Source organism: Cloeon dipterum, chromosome 4, assembly GCF_949628265.1.
Source record: "Cloeon dipterum chromosome 4, ieCloDipt1.1, whole genome shotgun sequence".
Lineage (NCBI taxonomy): Eukaryota > Metazoa > Arthropoda > Insecta > Ephemeroptera > Baetidae > Cloeon > Cloeon dipterum.
In genome coordinates, this window is record NC_088789.1 from 32,300,002 (window position 1) to 32,327,150 (window position 27,149).

General features: G+C 37.1%; 1 protein-coding gene and 2 long non-coding RNA genes across 3 annotated transcripts; 1 reads left to right on the top strand and 2 right to left on the bottom strand.

Annotated features, from left to right (window-relative positions):
• Positions 1 to 2,195: 2,195 nt before the first annotated feature.
• LOC135943817 (zinc finger protein 425-like) lies at positions 2,196 to 14,312 on the bottom strand. The gene is made up of 5 exons (XM_065490484.1): positions 14,298 to 14,312; positions 12,846 to 12,950; positions 12,374 to 12,583; positions 9,144 to 9,353; positions 2,196 to 2,525 (listed from the first exon to the last, which is right to left on the bottom strand). The coding sequence occupies exons 1-5, from the start codon at positions 14,310 to 14,312 to the stop codon at positions 2,196 to 2,198; spliced, it is 870 nt and encodes a 289-aa protein (XP_065346556.1).
• A 3,130-nt stretch (positions 14,313 to 17,442) lies between these two features.
• On the top strand, positions 17,443 to 18,487 carry LOC135943938 (uncharacterized). The gene is made up of 3 exons (XR_010575244.1): positions 17,443 to 17,756; positions 17,900 to 18,101; positions 18,225 to 18,487. It is a non-coding gene; the product is annotated as an uncharacterized LOC135943938 (long non-coding RNA).
• Positions 18,488 to 19,060: 573 nt separating this feature from the next.
• Positions 19,061 to 25,316, bottom strand: LOC135943937 (uncharacterized). The gene is made up of 4 exons (XR_010575243.1): positions 25,173 to 25,316; positions 24,554 to 24,699; positions 20,909 to 21,017; positions 19,061 to 20,308 (listed from the first exon to the last, which is right to left on the bottom strand). It is a non-coding gene; the product is annotated as an uncharacterized LOC135943937 (long non-coding RNA).
• Positions 25,317 to 27,149: the final 1,833 nt, after the last annotated feature.

Below are 27,149 nucleotides of genomic sequence, written 5' to 3' on the forward strand. Positions count from 1 at the left end.
AACAGAAACAGAGAAAATGGCGAAAAAGAGGCGTTTCTTGGAACTTTTGTTAAATATAGAAATTTAAATTTGAGTATGGAGTAAAAAATTGACGGAAAATAATTTTTATTTTGAATTTAAGAATCAAAAATCAAATTGCAGAGAAATTTAAAACAAATTAAACTTTGTTTCGATAGTAATAAAAAAGCTTCTGACCAAAAAACTTATCTTTTAAAATAATAATAAAAAAATACTGCTTTATTTGTGCAAAATTGATCTTAATAATTTTTTTAACTATTTTATTCTACTTTCTAAATAAAAAATCATTCTATTTTCTAGAGGAAAACGGCCTATAGCTACCTTGGCGGTTGAAACAGCAAGCAAAAGAAGAGAGCAGAAACAAAAGAGAGAGGGAAAAGGAACATTTTAAGTGTACTTGTGTAATGAGAGCTCATTGTTGATGAGAAAAGTTGGCAATTGCCGAGAGTGCCGAGGCAAATATAAGAAAAGAAGCAAGTAAGCGGCGCAATTTACTTTGCAATTCCCCTGCGGCGGCGGCCTGCAAATAAAACTTGTGTGCGCGCGAGAAATAGTGCCGGCTCGCGCGGAGACAAATGCACAAAAGTTTTGCAGATAAATGTGTACACACTTCTTGCAACCTGCTGCGGCCCAACCAACCGACTGATGCACAAAACTTTTCAGCACACTTAAACACGAGTAAAATTTTAATTTCCGCAAACCGCGCGTGCACGTCAGATTAGAATTTACGGCGGGAATAATAATCAAGCACTCTTGCTTGTGGGGAGAAGGGCTGAATTTTAATGACGTCTAACTCGGAACAAAGTTTGATGAAACTGTTGAGAAAGGAGGTCAACAAAATAATTGCAAATTTAAGAAAAGAAATTTCATTTTTCTTATTTTGACGAAAAAAGGCGCTTCCAGGACAACGCACTCTATAATTTCCACTTAAGCGTATAAATGTAATGTTTTGGTTCGAAATAAATGTTCGCTCAAATTAATTATCGTTGTAATTTATAAATCCATCAAAATTAAGCAGAGAAATACGTAGAAACAAATGTATATAAACAGAGCTGGTCGAACCAAACTTAAATTCAAAAGAAATTCCATCAGCAGTTCCCCGATTTTACTCCTCACTCCGCGCGTTGGAAAAGGCGCGTGCTCGGGTTGCGGGTGGCCGGCTGCGAGGAATGGCCGCGAGGAATTTCCCATTAGGCCCTGATGCTCACCGGCGCTGCACCGCTCTATTAATCATTTTCCCGTTGTTCTGTGTTCTCCCGAGATGCAAATTGGATTATTTGCTCGGCGCACACTTCATCACTCTCCGCTCAATTGGAAGAACGCCGGCAAAGCTCGGCGAACGGACATTCCTCGCCGCATGATTGCACCCTCTGCCACGCGATGGGATTAAATTAAAAACGTTTGAGCCGAGTTTCTTTGTTGCTTTTCAATACTGGATTTGAAAATGGGAAAAATGAAGACAAGACATGTTCTAATCTGGTCAAGAATTTTTTAAAAATCCCTCATAATTCTCCAGAGTTGTATAAGCCTTTATAGTGTTTGCAGCCTCCAGCAGATGGTGCCAAAGTATACTTTTGTAATAAATTTAGTTTTAAAGCTCTTTTCGCTGTGATTATTGACTCAATCCTGACACTGTGCATTCTTCACTTATAGTGTTTTCATTTTAAGAGCTGAAAACCAAAATTGATTGACCCAAATCACCGTTTTTTTAAACTGTAAAATATTTCCCTGCATTTCTACAGCGAATTGCTGGACTGATTTTGGTTTTCAGCACGTCAAAAGAAAGCATATTAAGTTAAGAACGCACAGTGGCAGGATTGAGTCTGAAATAGCAGTGGAAGTGCCTTAAAATTATTTTTATTACGGAAAAATACGGTGGCGCCATCTGTTGGTGGTTTGAGCCTATAAACTGGTGTATTAAAAATGAAATTGCTCCTACAGTCGGAAATGTAACAATGGTTATTTCCAAAACAGAGTGCAATCGTTTAGGCAGTAAAAATTAATTTAATTAATAAATATCATTGCATTAACTACAAAATTTTATTATTTTTCGAGTGATTAAATTTTAAATTAAAAAAAGAGACGCCAATTGAAGATGATTTATTTCCGAATCAAAATCCTACACTAATTTTTAGTAGTCCACTAAAAGTTCAAAATCTCGCGGGCTTGGAAAAAGTTCATTTGTTTATTTGAACTCCGATGATCATGGATCGAGTTACACGCCTGTTGGATAAGTTGGGATGGTTGTACTTCATGTGCAAATCTCTGCAATTTCGAGAGAACCATTTTTGGCAAACGTCGCACTGCTCCATGTGCGCCACTCGCACGTGTTCCACGAGATGCTGTTTGTACCAAAACTTGTTGCCGCACGTCGCACACCCGAATTTGAACCCGATCAAATCGTGGGCGCTCAAAAGGTGCTCCTTCAAATCTCTGAAACGGCGGAAACTGGCTGAGCAATGCGCGCAGTGTTTCAAGCAGACCTCCTCCTTCTTCGCAGCCTCGACCTTCGAATGGAATTTCGATCTCAAACTTCTTTTCACGGAACAGGAATCCTTCGAAATCGTCGATTTTTGGCACTTTCCGCTTTTGCTTTTCTTCGCGGCTTCAACCTTTGAATGCTGGACGTTGGCGGATCTCGGATTTCTTTTCGCCCGGCCATTTTCCTGTTCCTTCGTAATCATCGATTTTTGGCACTTTCCTCCTCTGCTTTTCAAGTGACTGTTCAAGCGAAATTTCAATAGAAAGGTTTTGTGGCAAACGTCACACCTGAACGGAGTTTGTAAGCAATGATCCAGATGCTTTTGATAGCTTCCCAAGCACTTGAACTTCTCTTTGCAACGCTTGCAGTTCTTCTCAAACAAGTGCCGAGTTCTGTATCTCCTAACAGTCACGTATAATTCGCAAATACTGCACCGCCTCTTAATGACACAATCATACATGTGGTTCGCTATAGCCGTCCTGGAGCGAAACCATTTCTTGCAAAAATCACATTGGAGATTTTCTGTTCCGTGTTTATAATTGGTGTGTTCTGTCAAATTGCTCTTGGTTTTAAAAGAGGAATTGCATGTTCCGCATTTAAATTTTCGGGATTCTTCTTCTGCTCTATGAACAGAGTCAAAGTGGTTTTTCAAGTCTTCGGGTGTTTTGAAGTAACCATAGCATCCACGAGCAGAACATTTTTCAGAGTATTCCTTATGGGCACGACCAATGTGTTTTCTGTAATTGTTGGTCTTTATCTTCTCTTCACAAAAGCTGCATTGCCGCTCTCTAGACATATTTTTCTTTTCTTCAACTCTGTGAAAATAAGAAACACAATAGTAATTTTCACACCTTAACTGCGTATTTGTGTGTCAACCTTACATGTTAATTGGCGTTTAGAATTAAATCCTTTTTCTCATGATATGCAGAGCCGATTTTAGATTTTCAATTTCTCTTAATCTTCTCCTTCTTTTTTCCTTTAGAAATTTTTCTCCAAGCTTGATTACTAATTAAAATAATAAATATTTCACATAGAAACGTTAAATTTAAAAATTCTTACGTGAATTCACTCTCCTCTGCTGCCTGATTCACGAAAATCTATAAAATGGCTGGCCTTTCTTTTGATGTATAAAGAAAAATTGTCAATTTTTTAAACATATAATAGAGTGAGAACTTACAAGCTCAACAAGAATTGGAATTCGGTTCGTCTAATTTCGAGATGTGTGGTCTTCAACCTCCCAATTCCGACACTCGAATGAGAATGAACAAACTGGAAGTATGCGCTTGGAGATAAAGCAGAAAAAGGGAGAAAAGTAAAAAGAACGGAATTCTTACCCTTCTCTCGCATTTTCAGAATACTTTGTTATATACAGCAGAAAAATTCAGAAAATGTTCTTTGTGAATAGAAGCAAAGGATTTTAACGCTAGGGTTGTGCAAAACCGATTTTCGTTTTTTTTCTTTTGCCTCTATGATGTCCGGACTATCAAATGAGTACGAATCATCAATTTTTAAGCATTTTGGCAGATTTTAGAAATCGATTATTTTCGATTATTTCATCCAAACCGACTATTTTTCGATTATCTCCCATAAAAAAGCGATTATTGTCTGATTTCTTAAAAAGGGGTTATTTTCCACTATATTTTGTCGAAAACCACGCAATCCGCGAACGTGAAACAGTGTTTTAAGCATCAGAGAGGTTGCCAAAGCAATTTTTTAAAGGAATCTTACAAAACAGATCATTTTTAAACAATGAATCATTTAAATATACAGTAGTGATTGCTTTAATAGATCAAATTTTAACATTTTTATCTTTTAACAGTAATGTACGTGAGCAATGATTGATTTGCAATGTAATAATTTGTAAGGATCGCATGAGGTAACCAGTTGCAGAAAGTTGTTGTTACTCAGAGTAACAACAAGAATTACTTAAAGTAACAAAAAGAACAAATTATTTTTAAATTTACCCAAAATTTGAGAAAAGATTAATTTTTTTCCAAATTTTCGAGAAAATTGGCTATTAAAAGATCGCATGTTAGTCATATTGCGAGTCTAATCAATATCTTGATTTGAAATCATAATTTATTTCACCAGAAGAGAAATTTAGATCATAAATCACATACCATTAATTAGACAGATTGTGACGAAAGGAATCAAAATCAAGCGAAAAACTCTTTGACAAACTCTATAATTTGTCAAGCAGTTAGGCAATATCTGAACTTTAATTGTTTGACAGACCTGATTTCATAATTGCTCAATCTAGAAGTTGATTAATTCCAAAAACAATTAACAAAATGAACGACTTGCTACAGCCAACAATGCAAAAATATTTTTAATCTTTAGCGGACTGTTAATTGTAAGTTCTACTTCAACTTTTTCACTCAAACAATTATTTTCGTTTAAGTATTTTGACCTATCACTGCAACTTAAATTAAATTTTAACTGTCTAAATATACTTGAACACGATTGAAACATTCCACAAGAGCTAATAGTGATATGAAAATTTAAAATTGTTTTCGGCAAAATGTTACAAATTTTAATATCCTTAACGAACTTCTTTTGATTTTGCAATAAAAAAATGTATAGATAGAAAAATATATAATTTATCGCCTATATAGGTGCAGGAAACCACATATGAAACTGATTATTTGATAGATTATTTGACTAGAAACCGATTATAAAACCGATTATTTGCCTCTGAATTTCCGACTATAATAATCGATTATTTCTTTGCCAAATCGACTATTTTTGCACATCCCTATTTATTGCTTTGACATTTTTTTAAATCATCTATGAAATTTGTTTAAAACTCTTTGCTGTCGCTGTATAAAATAAAAGCAGGGAGTGGCGGTTAACATTTTGCATAATAAAATAAAACGCGAATAAGATGAATGAAATTAAGCGAAAAAGCAGTTTTCGGGGGGCTGTGTTCTAATCTGGTCTCGAATTTTCTTAAAATCCTTCATTATTCTCCAGAGTTGTATAAGCCATCTGTGGTAGCGACTATTGACTCTAATTACGCTTGGTAGCGAGCGCAGAATGACTGGTAATTACAATACCTCCGCAATTTTGACCTCTATATAATTGCACTTCGCTACCAAAGACATTTTCGCGCGAATTTTGAATTTTTGATCCATTATACACAACATAGCAAAATTTTACATCGTTTTGATGATGGGAAGCAAGATTTTTATGCCATCTAGTGTAATCCTTGCAATTATTTCTACCCAATCTGCCCTATAGTGTAGTAGTATAGAGAAATGTCACGACCAATTAATTTCTTGGACTAAAAAGGCAATACTTCATCCAGAATCATTACTTTTGTTTACAATTAGATAAAAAAAATCATCTATTTCGTTCCCGATGTTCATGCACACTCTGTGCTGAGTTTGAACACAGCAAATTGTTGTCGATGGTTTTTAATGAAAATTTTGTTGCGTGAACTTTGCCCTAATTGAACTACAAAACAGTTGAGAAAACTCTGACTTTCCATTTTTGCGGGTTTTGCGGGCGTTCAAATGTAAAAAAATCTGGGAATTTTGACTACTTCATAACTTTGCTCAGGGTAGTCATAGAACGAAAATTAAAAAACCGTATAACTCGACTCAAGAAGGCAAACAACTTTTACATTGACCTCAAAGTGGTAGGTCAAAGGTCAAGGTCACAAAAATTAATTTTTAGATTTTAAACTCAAATTTGAAAATGAATATATTGAAATTTTTTATTTTTTTCGTAGCCACTATGTAGAACACAAAAAATTAAGTTTGGAATGTTAAAATTTGGAATGACACTTTGCCTCATTTTTTAATAAAAAATGAAATCTTCGAAAAACCTTGTTTTTCGAGGTTGGTAAAAAACGATGATCAACTAAATCTCGACTTGTAATCATCCGATTTTGAAAAATCACATACCGTTAGACTCGTCTCGACGTCCCCAAGTGCACTAAAGGGGTATGGAATCTACCAACCCCAACCCCTTTTTTAACTCCCTTAATAACGTGAAATTTAGAATTTTTCGTCCGTTTCAACACCTTAGCATGACGTTGACGAGTAATTGTCTTCTTCAAACCAATTCAGTTACTTAGTTCACTCAAAGACGAGTCAAACGGAACTAATATTTTGTAAATAGGACCACCACAACCTGAGATTCGGGTGCACAAAGTTTTTTTAATCGAGGCGGATGCAATAGGATGCTTGATGAGCACGAAATCTCGAATTCTGCACTAAATGAAATGGGTTGATGGTTCTGGGAAGCTAGAAGTCAAATATGGATATTTGGGGTCTCCATTTCTGTTGTCAGTGTCTCGGAAGTGGTTAAAATACAATTTTCCGAACAAAAATGGATACAAAAATAAACGCGCTCGGGATGGGGTTTGTATTAGGTGTTTAATGGGATTGCACCCTTTAATCCCGAAATGGATGTTAGGGCATGTTGAGTGGTGTGCTGTTTATTTTATAATTGCGACGAGATTTTTAGTGCAGAATTCGAGATTAGGTGCTCATCAAACATTTTATTGCATCCATCTCGATAAAAAAAACTTTGTGCACCCGAATCTCCGGTTGTGGTGGTTCTATTTACAAAAAATTAGTTTCGTTTGACTCGTCTTTGATGGAACTAAGTAACTGAATTGGTTTGAAGAAGACAATTACTCGTCAACGTCATGCTAAGGTGTTGAAACGGACAAAAAATGCTAAATTTCCCGTTATTGAGGGAATTAAAAGGGGGTAGGGGGTTGGTGGGTCTCATACCCCTTTCGTGCACTTGGGGATGTCAAGACGAGTCTAACGGTAGTCGGTTTTTCAAAATCGGATGATTACAAGTCGAGATTTAGTCGATCAACGATTTTTAGCAACCTCGAAAAACAAGATTTTTGAAGTTTTCATTTTTTATTAAAAAATGAGGCAAATTGCCATTCCAAATTTTAACATTCCAAACTTAATTTTTTGTTCTCTACAAAATGGCTATGAAGGAAATAAAAAACTTGATATCTTTCATTTTCAAATTAGAGTTCGAAATCAAAAAATAAATTTTTATGACCTTGACCTTTGGCCTACCATTTTGAGGTCAATATAAAAGTTGTTTGCCTTGTTTAGACGAGCTTACGGGTTTTTTAATTTTTGTTCTAGGACCACCCTGAGCAAAGTTATGAAGTACTCAAAATTCCCAGATTTTGACATTTGAAGGCCCCTAAAACCCGCAAATTTTGGAAAGCCATTTTTTCGATCATACTGAGTCCTCAATAATTGAAAATTTTTGAATGAAACAATTGGAAAAATATGAAAGAATGGAAAATAATTTTAACGCACCAATTAGGAACATATAATATATAAAATCGAAAAAATACTTCCTTGGAATGTTTTGAAAGCTGAAATATTTTTTTCTGAGCATAATACATATGGTGTGGACTCAGTAAAGTGTTCAGGTATTTTTTTTTTTGTGACTCAAGAAGAGCTGTTTTGGTAAGTCTTTTAATGAACGAAATTTGGGCAAATGCGTCGTCACTTATCGAACCTGAGGGCTTGATAATTCACCATCACAGTAGGTCCTTTATCCCTCAAATAATATTCCACGACATTATTGTTCATTACAACTAAAATTCGTGCGTGGAAGTCTGCATTATTACGTGGTAACGAATTAAAAAATAAAGCTACCACAGATGTTGCCATGTTTGAGTGAGAATAGGCAACAGAAACGGGCCAATAGATAATCGGTAAGACATATGAAAATAACCGGATGATAATGTAGATTCATAATACCAATTACCATTTGTCTAACTTTAAGAGGATATTAATAAACCGGTTTTTTGTTGCTCCTGTAAAATCGAATTCTGTGCAATTAGAGGTAAAAATTGCGGAGGTATTGTAATTACCAGTCATTCTGCGCTCGCTACCAAGCGTAATTAGAGTCAATAGTCACTAGTGTTCGCAGCCGCCAGCAGATGGCACCATAGTATACTTTTGTAATAAATTTAATTTTAAAGCTCTTTTCGCTGTGATTATTGACTCTATCCTGACACTGTGCATTTTTCACTTAGTGTTTTCTTTTTAAGAGATGAAAACAAAAATTTATCGACCCAAATCACCGTTTTTTGAACTGTAAAATATTTTCCAGCATTTCTACAGCGAATACCTGGACTGATTTTGGTTTTCAGCTCGTCAAAAGAAAGCATATTAATTGAAGAACGCACAAGTGGCAGGATTGAGTCTGAAATCGCAGTGGAAATGCCTCAAAATTTAATTTATTACGGAAAAATACGGTGGCGACTTCGAACACTAAATCTTACAGTCGGAAATGAAACAACGGTTATTTCCAGCACAGGGTGCAATCGTTTAGGCAGTAAAAATTAATTTAATTAATAAGTTTCATTGCACTAACTACGAAATTTTATCGACTTTTCAAGTGATTGATTGTTAAATTAAAAGAAGAGACGCCAATTGAAGATGATTTATTTCCGAATCAAAATCCTACACTCATTTTTAGTAGTCCACTAAATGTAAGTTCAAAATCTCGCGGGCTTGGAAAAAGTTCATTTGTTTATTTAATCTCCGATGATCACGGATCGAGTTACACGCCTCTTGAATAATTTGGGATGGTTGTACTTCATGTGCAAATCTCTGCAATTTCGAGAGAACCATTTTTGGCAAACGTCGCACTGCTCCATGTGCGCCACTCGCACGTGTTCCACGAGATGCTGTTTGTACAAAAACTTGTTGCCGCACGTCGCACACCCGAATTTGAAGCCGATCAAATCGTGGGCGCTCAAAAGGTGCGCCTTCAAATCTCTGAAACGGCGGAAACTGGCTGAGCAATGCGCGCAGTGTTTCAAGCAGACCTCCTCCTTCTTCGCAGCCTCGACCTTCGAATGGATTTTTGATCTCAAATTTCTTTTCAAGGAACAGGAATCCTTCGAAATTGTCGATTTTTGGCTCTTTCCTCTCTTGCTTTTCTTCGCGGCTTCAACCTTTGAATGGACGTTGGTGGATCTCGAATTTATTTTCACCCGGCGATTTTCCTGTTCTTTCAAAAGCTTCGATTTTTGGCACTTTCCTCCTCTGCTTTTCAAGTGTCGATCTAAATCAGATTTTTTAATGAAGATTCTGAGGCAAACGTCACACTTGAACGGAGTTTGTTTGCAAAGCTTCAGATGCTTTTGATAGTGTCCCGAGCACTTGAACTTCTCTTTGCAGCGCTGGCAGTTCGTCTCCAACAAGTGCCCATCTCTGTATTTCCGGACAGTCACTTTTGATCTGCAAAATCTACACCGCCTCTTAATGACACAATCATACGTGTGTTTCCTTATGGCCGTCCTGGAGCCAAACCATTTCTTGCAAATATCACATTCAAGATTTTCTGTTCCGTGCTTGATATCGATGTGTTCTGTCAAATTGCTCTTGGTTTTAAATGAGGAATTGCATCTTCCGCATTTAAATTTTCGGGATTCTTCTTCTGCTCTATGAACAGAGTCAAAGTGGTTTTTCAACTCTCCGGGTGTTTTGAAGTAACCATAGCATCCACGAACAGAACATTTTTCAGAGTATTCCTTATGGACATCACCAATGTGTCTTCTGTAATTGTTGGTCTTTATCTTCTGTTCACAAAAGCTGCATTGCAATGTTTTCCGCTCCCTAGGCATATTCTTCTTTTCTTCAACTCTGTGAAAATGAGAAACACAATAGTAATTTTCACACATTACTGCGTTTTTGTGTGTCAATCTTACATGTTAATTAGTGTTTAGAATTAAATCCTTTTTCTTATGATATGCAGAGCCGATTTTAGATTTTTAATTTCTCTGAATCTTCTCCTTCTTTTTTCCTTCAGAAATTTTTCTCCAGGCTTGATTACTAATTAAAATAATAAATATTTCACATAGAAACGTTAAATTTAAAATTTCTTACGCGAATTCACTCTCCTCTGCTGCCTGATTCACGAAAATCTATAAAATGGCTGGCCTTTCTTTTAATCTATAAAGAAAATTTTTTAATTTTTTAAACATTTAATAGAGTGAAAACTTACAAGCTCAACAAGAACTGGAATTCGGTTCGTTTTATTTCGAGATGTGTGGTCTTCAACCTCCCAATTCCGACACTCGAATGAGAATGAACAAACTGGAAGTATTCGCTTGGAGATAAAGAAGAAAAAGAGAGAAAAATAAAAAGAGCGGAATTCTTACCCTTCTCTCGCATTTTCAGAATACTTTGTTATATACAGCAGAAAAATTCAGAAAATGTTCTTTGTGAATAGAAGCTGATACACAGCGGCTGCTAGTCTTATTCGAGAGATTCGCCGCTGTTGTCTGGATTCCTTCGTCGGACGTCCAGACTAATACTTTTACTTACTATGATTTTAGGCGTAATAGGGAGGAAAAATTAAACGAGTGTTTTCCCTTATTCAGCATCATTGTTAAACTAAACTTTTATTTACGGCAGGGCTGCCAACTAGTGGCGTGCCAACATAACATTATATCAGAAGCAAAGAATTTTATTGCTTTGCCATTTTTTTAAAATCATCTATTAAATTTCTGTAATACTCTTTGCTGTCGCTGCATATAATAAAAGCAGGGAGAGACGGTTAATATTTTGCATAATAAAATAAAACGCGTATAAGATGAATGAAATTAAGCGAAAAAGCAGTTTTCGGGGGGCTGTGTTCTAATCTGGTCTCGAATTTTCTTAAAATCCTTCATAATTCTCCAGAGTTGTATAAGCCTTTATAGTGTTCGCAGCCGCCAGCAGATGGCGCCATAGTATTTTTTTTGTAATAAAATTAATTTTAAAGCTCTTTTCGCTGTGATTGTTGACTCAATCCTGAAACTGTTCATTTTTCACTTAGTGTTTTCTTTTTAAGAGATGAAAACCAAAATTTATTGACCCAAATCACCGTTTTTTGAACTGTAAAATATTTTCCTGCATTTCTAGAGCGAATATCTGGACTGATTTTGGTTTTCAGCTCGTCAAAAGAAAGAATATTAAGTGAAGAACGCACAAGTGGCAGGATGGAGTCTGAAATCGCAGTGGAAGTGCCTTAAAATTTGATTTATTACGGAAAAATACGGTGGCGCCACCTGGTGGCGACTTCGAAGTTCGAACACTAAGTCCTACAGTCGGAAATGAAACAATGGTTATTAACAGAACAGAGTGCAATCGTTTAGGTAGTAAAAATTAATTTAATTCAATAGTTGCATAAACCCTAAGTGTTCGAAGCCGCCAATTAACAGATGGCGCCACCGTAGACTTTCGATTTTAAGGCACTTCCGCTGCGATTTCAGACTCAATCTAGCTATTGTGCAATCTTCAATTAATTTGCTTTTTTTTTGACGTGCTGAAAACATAAATCGGTTCAGCCAATCGCCGTAGAATCGTGAAAAACTATTTTTTGAAATAAAAAAATATTTTCCGACGTTTCTACGGCGAATGGCTGAACCGATTTTGGTTTTCAGCACGTCAAAAAAAAGGAAATTAATTAAAAAAAGCAAAATAGCTAGATTGAGTCTGAAATCGCAGCGGACATTCCTTAAAAACGCTTAAAACAAAATTTTTAAGAAACTTTGTGGTTGCGCCATCTGTTGGTGGCTTCAATAACTAAGGGTTTATGCAGCTGGTCAATTAATAAATTTTATTGCATTATCTAAAAAAATTTAATCGATTTTTCAAGTGATTGATTGTTAAATTAAAAGAAGAGACGCCAATTGAAGATAATTTATTTCCGAATCAAAATCCTACAGTCATTTTTAGTAGTCCACTAAATGTAAGTTCAAAATCTCGCGGGCTTGGAAAAAGTTCATTTCATGGATCGAGTTACACGCCTGTTGAATAAGTTAGGATGGTTGTACTTCATGTGCAAATTTCTGCAATTTCGAGAGAACCATTTTTGGCAAACGTCGCACTGCTCCATGTGCGCCACTCGCACGTGTTCCAGCAGATGCTGTTTGTACAAAAACTTGTTGCCGCACGTCGCACACCCGAATTTGAACCCGATCAAATCGTGGGCGCTCAAAAGGTGCTCCTTCAAATCTCTGAAACGGCGGAAACTGGCTGAGCAATGCGCGCAGTGTTTCAAGCAGACCTCCTCCTTCTTCGCAGCCTCGACCTTCGAAAGGATTTTTGATCTCAAATTTCTTTTCAAGGAACAGGTATCCTTCGAAATCGTCGATTTTTGGCTCTTTCCGCTTTTGCTTTTCTTCGCGGCTTCAACCTTTGAATGCTGGACGTTGGCGGATCTCGGATTTCTTTTCACCCGGCGATTTTCCTGTTCCTTCAAAAGCTTCGATTTTTGGCACTTTCCTCCTCTGCGTTTCAAGTGTCTGTTCAAGTGACATTTAAACATAAAGGTTTTGTGGCAAACGTCACACCTGAACGGAGTTTGTAAGCAATGATCCAGATGCTCTTGATAGAGTCCCGAGCACTTGAACTTCTCTTTGCAACGCTGGCAGTTCGTCTCCAACAAATGCCGACTTCTGTATGTCCCAACAGTCACGTCTAATTCACAAATTGTGCACCGCCTCTTAATGACACAACGATACATGTGGTTCCTTATAGCCGTCCTGGAGCGAAACCATTTCTTGCAAAAATCACATTCGAGATTTTCTGTTCCGTGTTTGACACCGATGTGTGTTGTCAACTGGTCCTTGGTTTTAAATGAGAAACTGCATGTTCCGCATTTAAATTTTTTGGATTCTTCTTCTGCTTTATGGACAGAGTCAAAGTGGATTTTCAAGTCTTCGGGTGTTTTGAAGTAATCATAGCATCCACGACCAGAACATTTTTCAGGGTATTCCTTATGGACCTTAAGAATGTGTTTTCTGTAATTGTCGGTCGTTATCTTCTGTTCACAAAAGCTGCATTGCAATGTTTTCCGCTCTCTAGACATATTTTGCTTTTCTTCAACTCTGTGAAAATGAGAAACACAATAGTAGTTTTCACACATTACTGCTTTTTTGTGTGCTATCGATCTTACATGTTAATTGGCGTTTAGAATTAAATCCTTTTTCTCATGATATGCAGAGCCGATTTTAGATTTTCACTTTCTCTGAATCTTCTCCTTCTTTTTTCCGTAAGAAATTGTTCTCCAGGGTTGATTACTAATTAAAATAATAAATATTTTATATAGAAACAAAAAATTTAAAATTTCTTACCCGAATTCACTCTCCTCTGCTGCCTGATTCACGAAAATCTATAAAATGGCTGGCCTTTCTTTCGGTCTATAAAGAAAATTTTTTAATTTTTTAAACATAATAGAGTGAAAACTTACAAGCTCAACAAGAATTGGAATTCGGTTCGTCTAATTTCGAGATGTGTGGTCTTCAACCTCCCAATTCCGACACTCGAATGAGAATGAACAAACTGGAAGTATTCACCAGGAGATAAAGCAGAAAAATAGAGAAAAGTGAAAAGAACGGAATTCTTACCCTTCTCTCGCATTTTCAGAATAATTTTGTTATGAACAGCAGAAAAATTCAGAAAATGTTCTTTGTGAATAGAAGCGAAGGATTTTATTGCTTTGACATTTTTTTTAAATCATCTATTAAATATTTCTGTAATACTCTTTGTGTTTGCTGTATAAAATAAAAGCAGGGAGAGACGGTTAACATTTTGCATAATAAAATAAAACGCGAAGATGAATGAAATTAAGCGAAAAAGCAGTTTTCGGGCTGTGGGTCGAGGAGGAGTAAGATTTTTCTCATTTAAAGGCAAAGTTTAATTAATAGAAAGCAAGCACGGCCGGCGGGGGGTTAATTTATTTTAATGGCATGTGCGCGTGGCGGCGGCTGCGGCGCGGCCGGAATATTTATGGAGCTGCTCACCAGATTATTGCACATTCTGCCGGCTTTATTGAGTGTGAAATTCGCCGCACTCTGCGGAATTTTAAGCTGCTTTTTCCTTGGGCTTTGCAGAGAGTGACTTGCATTTCCTTGTAAATAAATCATCGGGTCGACTTTCATTTTTGGCCGGCCGGCGTGTGGCGTGGCGCGGCGCCGCGCGGCACACACGAGCGCGTTTAGCCAAATGAGCAGCAGCTCTGCTGCCCTCGGTGATTTCCTCGGGGAAATTCTGGCCTGAATTAAAAATTCACTCTCGCACCCGCTCTGCTTCTGCTGCTCGCCCCCGGCCGGCATTGATGCCCAGTCACATCATGCCCATTACCAGCCATTACTCATAATTACCCATCTCGAATTCAGCAGACAAAACACGCTGCCATTACATTTCCTCCAAAACACCGAGACTCAAATAAGACAGTTTTCAGCAATGAAAGTTTGAATAAAAATTTAGGAAAACAAAAAAAATTTACTCTAATTAATAATTTTATAATTAATATCCTTCATTCTCAAATACGGCTCTTAATAACTTAGACACTTTAAATGCCTACATAGATCAACGGGAAGGATTTCGCGCCTTTACTTTTGGTTTTACGTACAAATATCTGGCGTTTCAATTAAAGACCTCGGTGCGAGGAGGCGAGAAAATGGCCAATTTGGGCTCAATTTATAATTGTTTTAATATTCGACCATTTTGAAGCTGCGCACTAAATTTGTGCGCATATTAAGCATGCGCAGAATGTTCAGATCGCTTCTTCATCTCACAGGGCAGCTGAAATTCATCACTGCGCATGCGTGACCCAATTTAAAACCTTCTGCGCAGACGAAATTCCCACCGGGATCCGAGTTGCGATCTGTGTTTGGTTCCTGCTGGTCAGAAGTCAATATGGCGTCGAAATAATGGAGGCCAGTCAGGAGACAGTCCAGCGGCCAATCAGAAGCGTCAAAAAAGAGGCGTGCTGACCTAAAAATTTCATTCCCGCGTATTTTGTTGCATTTCCATCAGCCTGATGTGCCATCTAACGGTCGATTCACCAACTACCGGGGTAATCAGCTCTTAGTAAAGAAATAACAACAAAAATATTCATTGTTCTGAAGCAATTTTCATGATAAATTTTCCAAGTCAATTTCATTTCACGTTTGTAACTTTCCGCCATATCTGCGCGTCACATTAATCCGGCCCCAGTGGTGATTTCCTCATGTCATCCGCTCGCAAGATGTTATTTAAAATGACAAGCAGAGATGTTATAAAAAAATGACCCTCCTTCACACTTATTTCCAATTAAGTAAAAATACCAGATAAATGAATAGCGTCCAGCACACGTGTGTTACGGGGCTTTTGAAGCATCGAATTAAGCCAATTAACTGGAGCTTGATTTAGCAGCTTGGCTCGAGTGAGGGGTTTGTTAATTAATCAGCAGAGGTAATAAGAGTGTTTACCGGCGATGAATGCGACCGCCGCCCGGCGGCGCAATTACACCGCCTGCGAATGCCCTTTGCACAATTAGCCGCGCGCTGTATACACACTCTCTCTCACACACATATAATAAACTCTTTATTAAATTTTGATCCAATTCCGGCTTAATCAGTGCGATAATTGGCTGCTGGCCTTGCGAGCTCCAACAGGTATACACACACATTAAAATTGATTTTCGCGCCGCAATCTCGCGAATACACAATGCACTGCTTTGTACTATTAATTGCATTTTCGTCCTTGAAAAAACTGAATATATAAAAAGCAAAGCTTATTCATATAAAGAAAAGGCGAAAACAATTTTTAAAATGATCTCAGAAATTTTGGGGGGAAAAAATAAAAATTTCCCTGCTTCAATTTTAAATTTGTGAGAAGATTGAGTCAAAAGTTAGAGGTTTGGCAAGCGATTAGCACTGTTCCCTTCTGTAAAACCACGATTTATATTACAATTAAGGGATGTATTCCTAAATATTCGAACACCAATGAATATATCGCGATGAGGGGGATCGTATTCATGCAAAAATCATTGATTTTTCGAGAAATTGGTAATTTTTTCACTTTTGACCTAAAAAAAAGCGCTTCTAGGTTTTGAATTTGAAGGTAATTGACGTCTCTCTCCTTCAGAGCAGCGCTGCCATCGCCAAGCCACCTTGATCCTCTACCATTTTACACTCAGGTTCAGGACGTTCACCTGAAATGTCGTTGCAAAAGGCGCTGTGTTTGATCTGCGAGCGTCCGACGGCGGACGGCGCTGTCTCCGCTGTCCACGTGGACAAAGAAAAACTGCAGAATTGGTTTCTCAACGTCTGCGAGTACGAAATGGACGAAGAAATCTACGACGACGACCTGATTTGCTACTTTTGCGCCTGGCACGCCGAGTGAGTTAAGGAATTGAAGGAATCTCCTTTTTTTATTTTAGGAATTTTCCCATATTTAGGTTTCAATGGAAATTCGACGAAATGGCGGACGAGGATTTGGTTTGGTGGAATTTGGATTTGGACGATGCAGCCAAGGAGCTGCGGAAACATTACTTTGGTAATTTTTTTAAAGTGACTCTAAGAAATTTATTCATTTCTGCCAAATATTTTTCTAAAGGAGGACAAGTTGAGCAGTGTTGGGTGACATTAGAAAAGGTGAAACTATCTGAAAGTGAACCCAGGTAGCACACAAAGTCACTCAGACATCACTATGATGTCATAATTTGACTTTCGTGATATCAGAAAATGACATTTGCAATAAAAACCAAATTAGAAGTGAGAAATAATTTCCAAATAGGTTTTGAGACTCTTTTGTGCTCTAAAAAGAACGTCCAGTCAGAATTTTTCAAAAAATCAATAATTTTGGAAAATCAATTTCTGACATCTGACTGACATCACTGTGATGTTGGTTTGACATCACTATGATGTCAGACACTTGAAAATTGAAAATGGCCTTAAAAGTTCAGAAAATGTATAATTCGCGCACATCCGAGACAATTTTTTGAAAATTTTAATTTTTTTGGCCCACCTCATTTTCTGACATCTGTGTGACATCACTGTGATGTTTGTCTGACATCACTATGATGTCAGACAGTCCAAAATTAAAACTGGCCTCAAAAGCTCTAAAAATGAATAATTCGCGCTCATCTGAAACAATTTTTCGAAAATTTTAATTTTCTGGCCCACTCGCAAGCTAAGTACTTGCGATGTGGACTTAGAAAAATTTGACGCGCGCGGTTTCCCACATTCAAGCGCTCGGCCACCAGGCGGCAGCATCGGCAGCACCGACGATACAGCGAGCTGAGCGATCAAGAGCCAGAAGTTGCGCGGCCATGTTTGATTGTGCGAACGTTTTGTTTTCAACGGATAGAACATTTTTAGCGCTTTAAAAAGTGACGGTTAGGTCGTGTGGCGTTCCGAAATTGCAGCAGCTAACAGACTACAGGACATCCTTGCCGTTTAGCACCTGGATTTTGCACCAAGCCGTCACAAAAGGTGAGTTAGGCGTTAGGCGGCTCAAGCGAATATGTTTTGCAAAGTTGAACACGCTTTTTGGTGTCAAACTTCAAGTTTTGATCGGGCTTTCTTAGAATAACTTCACGTTGAGGAATTTTTATAGTGCGTGCATTTAATTTTAGGTTAATTTTGAGACTAGCATCGTCATGAGCGGCCCGAGATCTAAACTGATGGTGTCAACTTCTCGTCAACCAACACGTCAATCACACTTCCCGGACCCTTTTCAACCTTCAGAAGGACGATCGAGGACCAGGGAGCCTGTCTGTGTCCTGTAACTCAGCATGGACACCTCCGCTTGCCCGATTACACATTTTCAACGCAGCCGTGAGTGAAATTTTTCGATTATTTCATACTTTTTTCACTAAATAAGAAGTTTAATGCAGAAAAAATGTATAACTTTTGTCAATGTTCAAAGGAAGGAATGAAATTGTTTTTTTTTATTTTAAGGCTAAGACTGACAACGTGATGAGCCGCCCGTCATCGAAATTGACGCTGTCCGCCTCCCTTGTCAACCACTCATCACTCGAGAAGCTTGAATGTCCGGGATTTTTGAGATTGATTCTAACTTATGGGTACGGTAATCAAATTATTTAAATCAGAGCACGCCAACAGATGTTTTCAAATAATAAGAATATTTAGAAAATATTTTTTTCTTTATTTTGCAGAGCAAATTTAAATTTTTTTAACTTTTTATTAAAATGTTGGGAAGCTTAAAGTTTCCTTTATCTAAAAAAATTTGTTTTTGATTGAAATTTCAATATTCCTGATAATTTAAAATTAAAGTTACTATTTATGAGAATAAAAAAAATTGAACATTTTATTCGATCCCGAACTACTCACGTATCACCCTCAAAAGCATCTTTTGAGATGTAATCGGGCGAAGTGATTTCTGGCAGCCGCGAGTAAGGTGGCCACTACCCGTAGCTGTGGGCAAGGCGGCCACGACCGTAGTGGTCGACTTTCATGCGGCCACTACCCTAGTAACCAAGCAACGTTGATTGAACGTTGAATCAACGTTGAACGTCAACGACGTCAACACAGAATCAACGTTGACGTCAACGTTCAATCAACGTTGAGAATGGTCACTGCGGTGTCGTTGATGCAACGTTGACGATCAAATTTCGTCGAAAAAATCGCGGTATACATTATCTCAGCAGATCGCTTTATTTTTACTTAATTCGTGTTTTTTTTATAGTGTCGATCACCGAAATTTATATCGTTGTTGACGATCAACAACGCATCAACGTTGCTGCGTTGTTGATGTAAATGAAAATTTTTTTGGGTTCTATTAATTGGAATTTATTTCTTTAATCAAAGATCACACATTACAAAATGTTCTGGTACATTTCCTATTAAGAATTTATTATATAACGCTCGTCTAGGTGTTATTTGCTTAATTTCACGACTGTCTGGAGTGGCTTAAAAAGAGCCAGCTGACAGATTTGCCTGTTCTGTGTTATTTCTTGCGTGGGAGTTCCTGAAATATGACTTGAACTGAACACCTTTAACAGGTCTTCACCACTCAGTGCCGGACTCTCACTTGGTTCGCTTTCGTGGCCGAGATGCGGCATCCCCGAACTCCGTAATTGTCTTAACCGACAGGGTCAAAATACGAAGACTTGTGTTTATTAGATTGTTTAAGTTAAACTTGCATATTTCCAGTGGGGATCTCAAACAATCAATACGCAATACGACGCGGGTGATGGTCGTCTCTATCGTATAACATAAGCTCGAGTGTTAAAATAGATGGAAGTCGTATTGATTATTTGAGATCCCACTGGAAATAAGTAAGTTGTTTGACTTAAAACAATCTAAAAAACGTAAACCTTCATATTTATAACACTGTCCGTCTGACAGTTGCAGATTTCGAAACACCACTTAATTATTCGAGCGAACCAGGCGAGTGACCAGCTCTGGGTGCTGCAGACCGGCCAAAGGAGTTAAGTTAAATTACGGGAACACCCACGCGAGAGTCCCAACAGCAGCCCAAGACAAGAGACAAATCTGGCAGTTGGCTCTTTGAGCCACTCTTAAAGTAAATCAAAGCAATTAACTCCAAAGACGAGCGTTACAATACATAAATAAATTTTTAAATTAATGGCACCCGCTAAAAAGCCATTTAATAGAAATTACATTACTTTTAAATAAATAATTATTAGTTAAAAATTCCCATGATAGTAGTTCCTGTTTTCTTTTTTACAATTTACAATGACATATATGGTGGGTAATATTCTTCAATTGAGAGCTGCTATTTTAATTTAAGGCACAATAGTATATTTATAATTAAATTATCACGTTATCGTATCGTGCAGCAGCTTTTTTGGTCCCACAAAGGCCACAAACCCATTAAAATAGTACATAACATCCAAAATACTGGCGGCTTAAAACATTAAGGGCTTGAGTGACTGGTGAATTGAGTTGTTTTTTCATTTTCTTGCTCTTCCGGCCTCTGCTATTCACATTTTGCCAACGACGCAGAAGAACCATATCTTTGGCAGCTTCTCAGGATGCCCTTGTTGCTCATGAGAGATCTGTGGACATCATGAATTATATAAATTACTTTCTAAATTCTACTCATATCTTTAAATTTTACAAATTAATGCGCAAATTTTTACTGTGAGAGACATACTTTGACATACGCATGTCAAGGTTAGTAAGGTACTATTCAGTCTTACTAATAAATCATCCCTTTTTCTTCACCCCTAAAATCAAAGTACTTCAACTTAGAGCTACATAAGATTAAACTATGTAACAAAACCGTTTTTTAACATGAAATTTAACTAATATATTTTACTCATTCAAAACATGATTGGAAGTACAATAATAAATCAAGGTTATTGCAATTCAGAGTGGAGAAAAGGGGATATCTTTCCCTATCAACTTGAAATCGGGTGTTTTTAAATTATTCAGACGGTAATTTATTCAAGTTAATGGCTTTCAACCAGTTAAAGATGATTTTTTCAAACTTGTTGGTCCATTAACAAGGGGTCATGACACTATTTTACAGCTTTTGGTAAATATTTGGCCAAAATAATGACTTAACCTTTGAGAAATTTTTGAAAATCTGATGCTTATGCCAAAATTGAACGTAATTTACTGCCAAATAATTAAATCTGAGTTAAATAAATTACCTAAATGCCAAGGCTGCAAGTTTGGTCCATCTCCAAGATCGACGATAACTCAGCAGCGACACATACCAGCAAAGATTCTTCTCTTTTCTATAGAGAAATGACGCGCATCCTGAAACGGGGAAAATACTAGTATTCTGCATGCAAATTTGAATATTACAATATTCATGACAAATAATCAAGCCGATAAACACACTAGATTTACAACGAGTCTCAAATTACATATAACTGATACTATATTTTAATTAGTTTTAATTCAAATTTCAAAAGATACAGGAAAGCAGCAAAAAAAAACGAATAAATTATAATTATTATTGCATCAATCACACTATGAAAAAATTTGATATATGCTCAGAGACGTTTCAGTCTAATAAGGGGTCAGTAATGAAATCAAATTGTAAAAAGGATATATTTTTCAAATCAATCAGACAATTTTCAGAAATGACAAATTATAATGCGCATTTCTCCGTAAAATTTAAGGTAAATTGTACGCGGTTTTAGAGTTGAAATTTATAGAAGACACTTATTTGCTTTCAGGTCTTGTTAATAGATGGTGAAATTCCAAGTTTGGAGCTTGAGAATGGGAGCGTTCCCTATTTTTCAGTATCTCAAAAATCCCCGAGCAACGAATTCTGTTAATGAATTCTTAACTGTTACTCTTGACTGATTTGAGATAACGCTTAGAAAATTTCACTACCCGACCCAGTTTTCGATCCTGAAAAACTTTTCTATTTGCAAAAATTCCCAGGTCGAAGGTCAAGGTCACTTTTTGCAACCTTTTTTTTGAAAATTCAAAATTAAGGGATGATATCCCTATTCGATTATTTGTGGTTCAGGGTTTAAATGTAGCCCGTGCAATTCTGCACAAGCACACCAAGTTTCATAGGTGCAATCACGATAGTTTTGCTGCAATTCGAATATGAAAATTAAAAACCGGCTCAAGGCTGCTCGGCCGCGCATGGCCTTTGGGCAGCGAGTTCGCCTCTCGTTTTTGAACTATATATTTTATTGCATTTAATTTTCGTATAAAAACCAAGAGGCCTAATGAAGGTAGAAATCGACGTTAAGGGTCTGTCCCTGACGGGCCCCAGAGATAAAAAATTCGAAAATTTCCAATTTCATCGAACTCGCTGTCATTTCATAGGTTTTCAACGCTGTAAAGTTCAAATTCAAAGCCTAAACTGCTGAATGATAGTCCTGAAACCGGTCCTTGAGATAATTGTGGTAGCCATTAACTCTGACATAATACTAAAATATATGAAAATATTAAAATCTTTAATTTATGATAAGAACCTTCTGTTTTGAACACATGAAGTTCATATTGAATGTTGAAAATTGCGATTTTATTATTATTTCATTGTAAAAATGAGCAATGTAGCAAATAAATTACTTTCTAAAATTTTTGACTTAATAATTTAGGGAAACAAAAGGGTTTCATTTTTAAGATTAGCTTAATTGATATTGCATTTAAAAACATTTTGACAAAGCATTAAGGAAAAGATTAATCAAAAATTAATATGAACTTCATGTGTGCAAAACAGAAGTATATTTTCATAAATTAAAGATTTCAAAATTTTAACCATCACATCTCAGGATTTATAGATTCCAAAATAATTATTTCAAGGATCGGTTTCAGGACTCTCATTTGGCAGATTTGGAATTTTATTTGAGCTTTACAGTGGTGAAAACCAATGAAAAGACACCAAGTTCGATGAAATTGAACTTTTACGACATTTTAACTCAGGGTCACGTCAGCGACAGACCCTGAAGGTCGAGTTCCAGCTTTCTATGGCTCTCTTGTTGTGTCTAAGCAAAGTAAATTAATGCGAAATAAATATATTGACGAACGAGAGGTGAACTCGCTGCCCTGGCCAATCTGGCCATGCGCTGTCGAGCGGCGTCGGGCTGGATTTTGATTTTCAAATTCAAATTGTAGGAAAACTTTCGCGATCGCAACTATGAAACACGGTGTGCTTATGTATAATTGCACGGGTTACATTTAAGCTCCTAACTCAGAAAATCGAAGAGGCTTTTATCATTCCTTAACATTAAATATTCAAAAAAGGACGCAAAAGGGGACCTTAGATTTGCGCTTTTTTGTAAAATGAAAAATTTTCAGGATCAAAATCTAGGTTGGGCAGTGAAAATTTCAGATGATCTACGCAGTCAAAGAGTTACAGTCCACATTTCAATAACAGAGTTCATTTTTTTGGGGATTTTCAAGATAACGAAAAAATAGGCAGCTTTAATTTTGGAATTTGAACGTCTTTTAGCAAGTACGGTACTTAAAGCAAATATAATTGTCATCTAAAAATTTTAATGTTAATAAATCATGTCCGATCGACTACCAATCTTGCGGAGAACTGCCAATATTCTTATTAACATATTTATGTTGGATAAAAGAGGATCCTTATCAACATGTAGTTTAATTTCTGTATATTAGGAAGTGCAGAAAGCTGTTTGAAAGGCTTGCACCTTAAAGAAATATATTTGGAAAATACGAAGTCCTGACAGAGACTGAAAAAGTAGAATTATTTAATTTTTAGGCATCAAAACATTTGATAAAAATTCCAAAATCGCTTCAAAATTTTTAATTTTCATTTTTTTAAATTATTTCGTTAAAACCTTATATCAGATTTGTACGTTGATAACATAAAATATTAACTATACAAGATGATTACATCAATATTAATAATCTGTAATGATTCCGTTTGAATTAAATTCAATTTCCATTTAAAAAAATTAAAAATATGAGAACCAGTTTTATAACCTGTCATTTCCGAGTCTTCAGGAAAGTTAATTAGCCAAGACTGTGGAAAAGTTTGTGTTTTCTCAAAGAAGCATTCTCAGTCAAGTTTAACTTTGTCATTTTTTAAAAACCTTATTGAAGAAAAATAAAATTATTTTCAAATCAGTCACAATATTTGCCCAAAATAATCGAAATGGAATTAGAATGCAAAATTAATGCTCATCGATTTCCGAATGCATATTAGTAATATTTTAAAATAACCTAATTTTTTTGACAGCGTAGTGATCCGAAACATGTTGTCATTTGAGTAGAGGAAAAAATATCCTAGCTGGCAACAAATTTTTATGTCAAAGACAATGATAAAAAAACTTAACTTCAGTCGGTAAGCAAAACATTAGTGCTGAAAAGCATGATTCATTCATTCAATTATCTAAATTTTCAATGCTCTGTGACACTCAACGTTCCAAGAGTGCTGGTTTTTAAAATAATTATGAGCAAGCCAGTTTTATCCCAAATTTGCCGGCTAAATTGGAAAAAAGTGGCTATAGTAAGACACTTCAGTACTAAAATTCTGGTAAACTATTAAATTCCACCTTGAATTTAAAATTTTTTAAACTTTCTAATCATTAAAATTTTATATTGAACATAATTATTATATAAATTATATTATCATGCAAAAGACAATCTATTATAGCTACAAACTTTAACCGATTAAAATCCCCATGATGCCGATAACAATTGCCTGCGGTTTTAACTTTTAAATTTTAAACACACTCTGGCTAAAACCGGCTGGTCCTTCAGTGTCCAAAGTTCCAAATTTTGATCAAAATTCGGAACTTTGGGAACTTGCTGATGTTCGCTGCTAATATGGAAAATAATTTAAATATAAAATATATTACCTAATTGAAGATTGCCAGGCCAAGATGTTCATTCAAACCGTCCAACTGCGAGAGTTCGAAGTCAGATCAAAGCTCGTGCAATCAGGAAAAGGGCATTCCAGGAAATTCGGCAAAAATTCATTCTTTGCCCAGGAAAATGACACCTCCTGAAACGTAAATAAACAAAATCAACTAAACTTTCTCATGAATGTGTGTGGAAAAAATACTTTCCACCAGGTCAAATTCTTATGAGAATATCCCATAAAGGTATGGGTGCCGAAAATTGTAATCTACGGCGAAATATGTAATTTTTCCCTACATAAAAAATCCATGTTAACTAAACAACTGATAAAAATAAAAGTAAAACAACTTTAATACACGTATCCTACTCGTAAATTATCTCTCTAGCCAAAATTATGATTAAAAATTAATGTTTGATAGCTGATTCAACAAAAGAACGAATGATAAAATAAAATTTCATCACTAATTTAACGCAAAAGTTGATCAAAACACACATAAATTGAGGAAATCGAAAATCTTGGCTTGTGTTTTTTTTGGTACTTTACCAAAACAAATCAAACTTTGTGCTTATCTCCCGTAAACCCCTGCGGCCAAAATCGGGTCAAACTAGCGTCCTTACCTTTTAGAAACATCCAGAACACGATTATGGGTCCGTTCAGGCACTTAATCTGTCAAAAACCACCGAAAACAAGGAGATCAACGCGGGCGGCTAGGATGATGCAATCGCGTGCCGGTCCGTCATGTTGTTTTTATACACAGCGCCAGCAGCTGTTGCTTGCTGCTGCTGGCAGTGGCGAGTGGCGCTACGCGCGCCACGCACGGCCAGCGAGGTAAACACAGAAAGCGCGCGCGCGCGAACATGCTGAATTAGCACTAACAATAAGTGCTCAGATCGAGTTAATTGAAAAGTTAATATTTATTCAAGCATTAAAAAAATAACGAAATTTTTAATTAATAATTTTGTCTCAAGACAAACTCGCAGAAAATTTGATCTTCAACGTCGCATCAACTTCACATCAACGTTGATTGACGAAAATCCTTGAAGAACGAGTTAATTGAAAGAAAAAATAAAAATTGCTAATTTTAGAATTAAAACTTTTAAAAATTTTAAGAAATTATCGTTTCATGAAACACTTCTACGCGCAGAAAAATTTTATCTTCAACATCACATCAACGTTGTTCAACGTTGATTGAAAAAAATACTTTAAGAACGGGTTAATCGGAAGAGAAAAAAAATATTGCTAATAAAAGTATTAAAACTTATAAAATATTTAAGAAAAACACTATTCATGACACACTTAACCGATTTGAAAATTTTGATCTTCAACATCGCATCAACGTTGTTTAACGTTGACTGACAAAAAATTTGGAATTTACAAATTTTATCTAATCTGATTGCACATATAAGTTGGAAAGAGTGAAAAAAGGTAAATTTTTCATTTTCCATATTACAAATTAATCATAGAGTGAAAGTCATGGTGATCGTTGACGTTCAACAAAAAATCAACGATGCCAAAAATGGTACTTTCAGACAAGTATTGAAATTGAAAATAGTATGAACAGTTTAACAATAATATAGTCTTCAATTTCCAATTAAAATTTAGTTCATTTTTTCACTTTTGACCATTGTTGACGTTCAACGATAAATCGTCAGAGCGTTGCTCAACGTTGATGGTTACTAGGGATACGGTCGTGGCCGCGGGAAAGTCGACCACTACCAGCGGCTGCAGGCAGGGTGGCCATGAAAGAGGCGGCCACCCCCGATGGCCGTGGGCAAGATGGCCACCAGCGGTGGCCGCGGGATAGGCGGTCAATGGCAAGGCGGCCACCACCAGCGGTCATGAGCAAAGCGGCCACCAGCGGCGGCCGCGGGAAAGGTGGCCAATGGCAAAGTGGCCACCACAGGCAGCCGTGAGCAAGGCGATCACCATAGACGGCGGTGAGCAAGGCGGCCACCACCAGCGGTCGTGGGTAAGGCGGCCACCAGCGGCGGCCGCGGGAAAGGCGACTACAAACAGGGCGGCCACGGTGGAGGTGGCCACCACAGGCGGCCGCAGGCAGGGCGGCCACGGAGGAGGCGGCCACCACCGGCGGCCACGATGAAGGCGGCCGCGGTGGAGGCGGCCACCACCAGCGGCCACGGTGGAGGCGGCCACCACCAGCGGCCACGGTGGAGGCGGCCACCAGTGGCCACAGGCAGGGCGGCCACGGGCAGGGCGGCCACGGGCAGGGCGGCCACCACCGGCGGCCATTTGTCTATATGATATATGGGTGATTTCAGGAAGACATCACCCTGACATCAGGGTGATGTCAAATAGATGTTAGAAAATGATATCAGAGTGACATGAGAAAAGTGGACATTTGTACCTAAAAATGATATCACTGTGACATATTCTGATGTCATACAGACATCATAGTGATGTTCGGTATGACATCACAGTGATGTCTGGGTGACATTTCGTGCTACCTGGGAAGAAGAGAATGATGAATTTCAAGAGGACTCGATCTCAGTCAATGAGAAGCAGACCAACTTGGGTTCAGAAAAGAAAAAATGTTTCTACTGTGGTAAACCTTTTAAAAACTTAAAAAACCTCTC

Excerpts from the sequence above, each read along its gene's own strand:
- LOC135943817 (XM_065490484.1), bottom strand. Across the intron at positions 12,584-12,845 it reads TGCTTACAAACTCCGTTCAG|GTCGAGGCTGCGAAGAAGGA; the intron begins GTGTGACGTTTG and ends ATCCTTTCGAAG. Across the intron at positions 2,526-9,143 it reads CGCACATGGAGCAGTGCGAC|GTCGAGGCTGCGAAGAAGGA; the intron begins GTTTGCCAAAAA and ends TTCCATTCGAAG.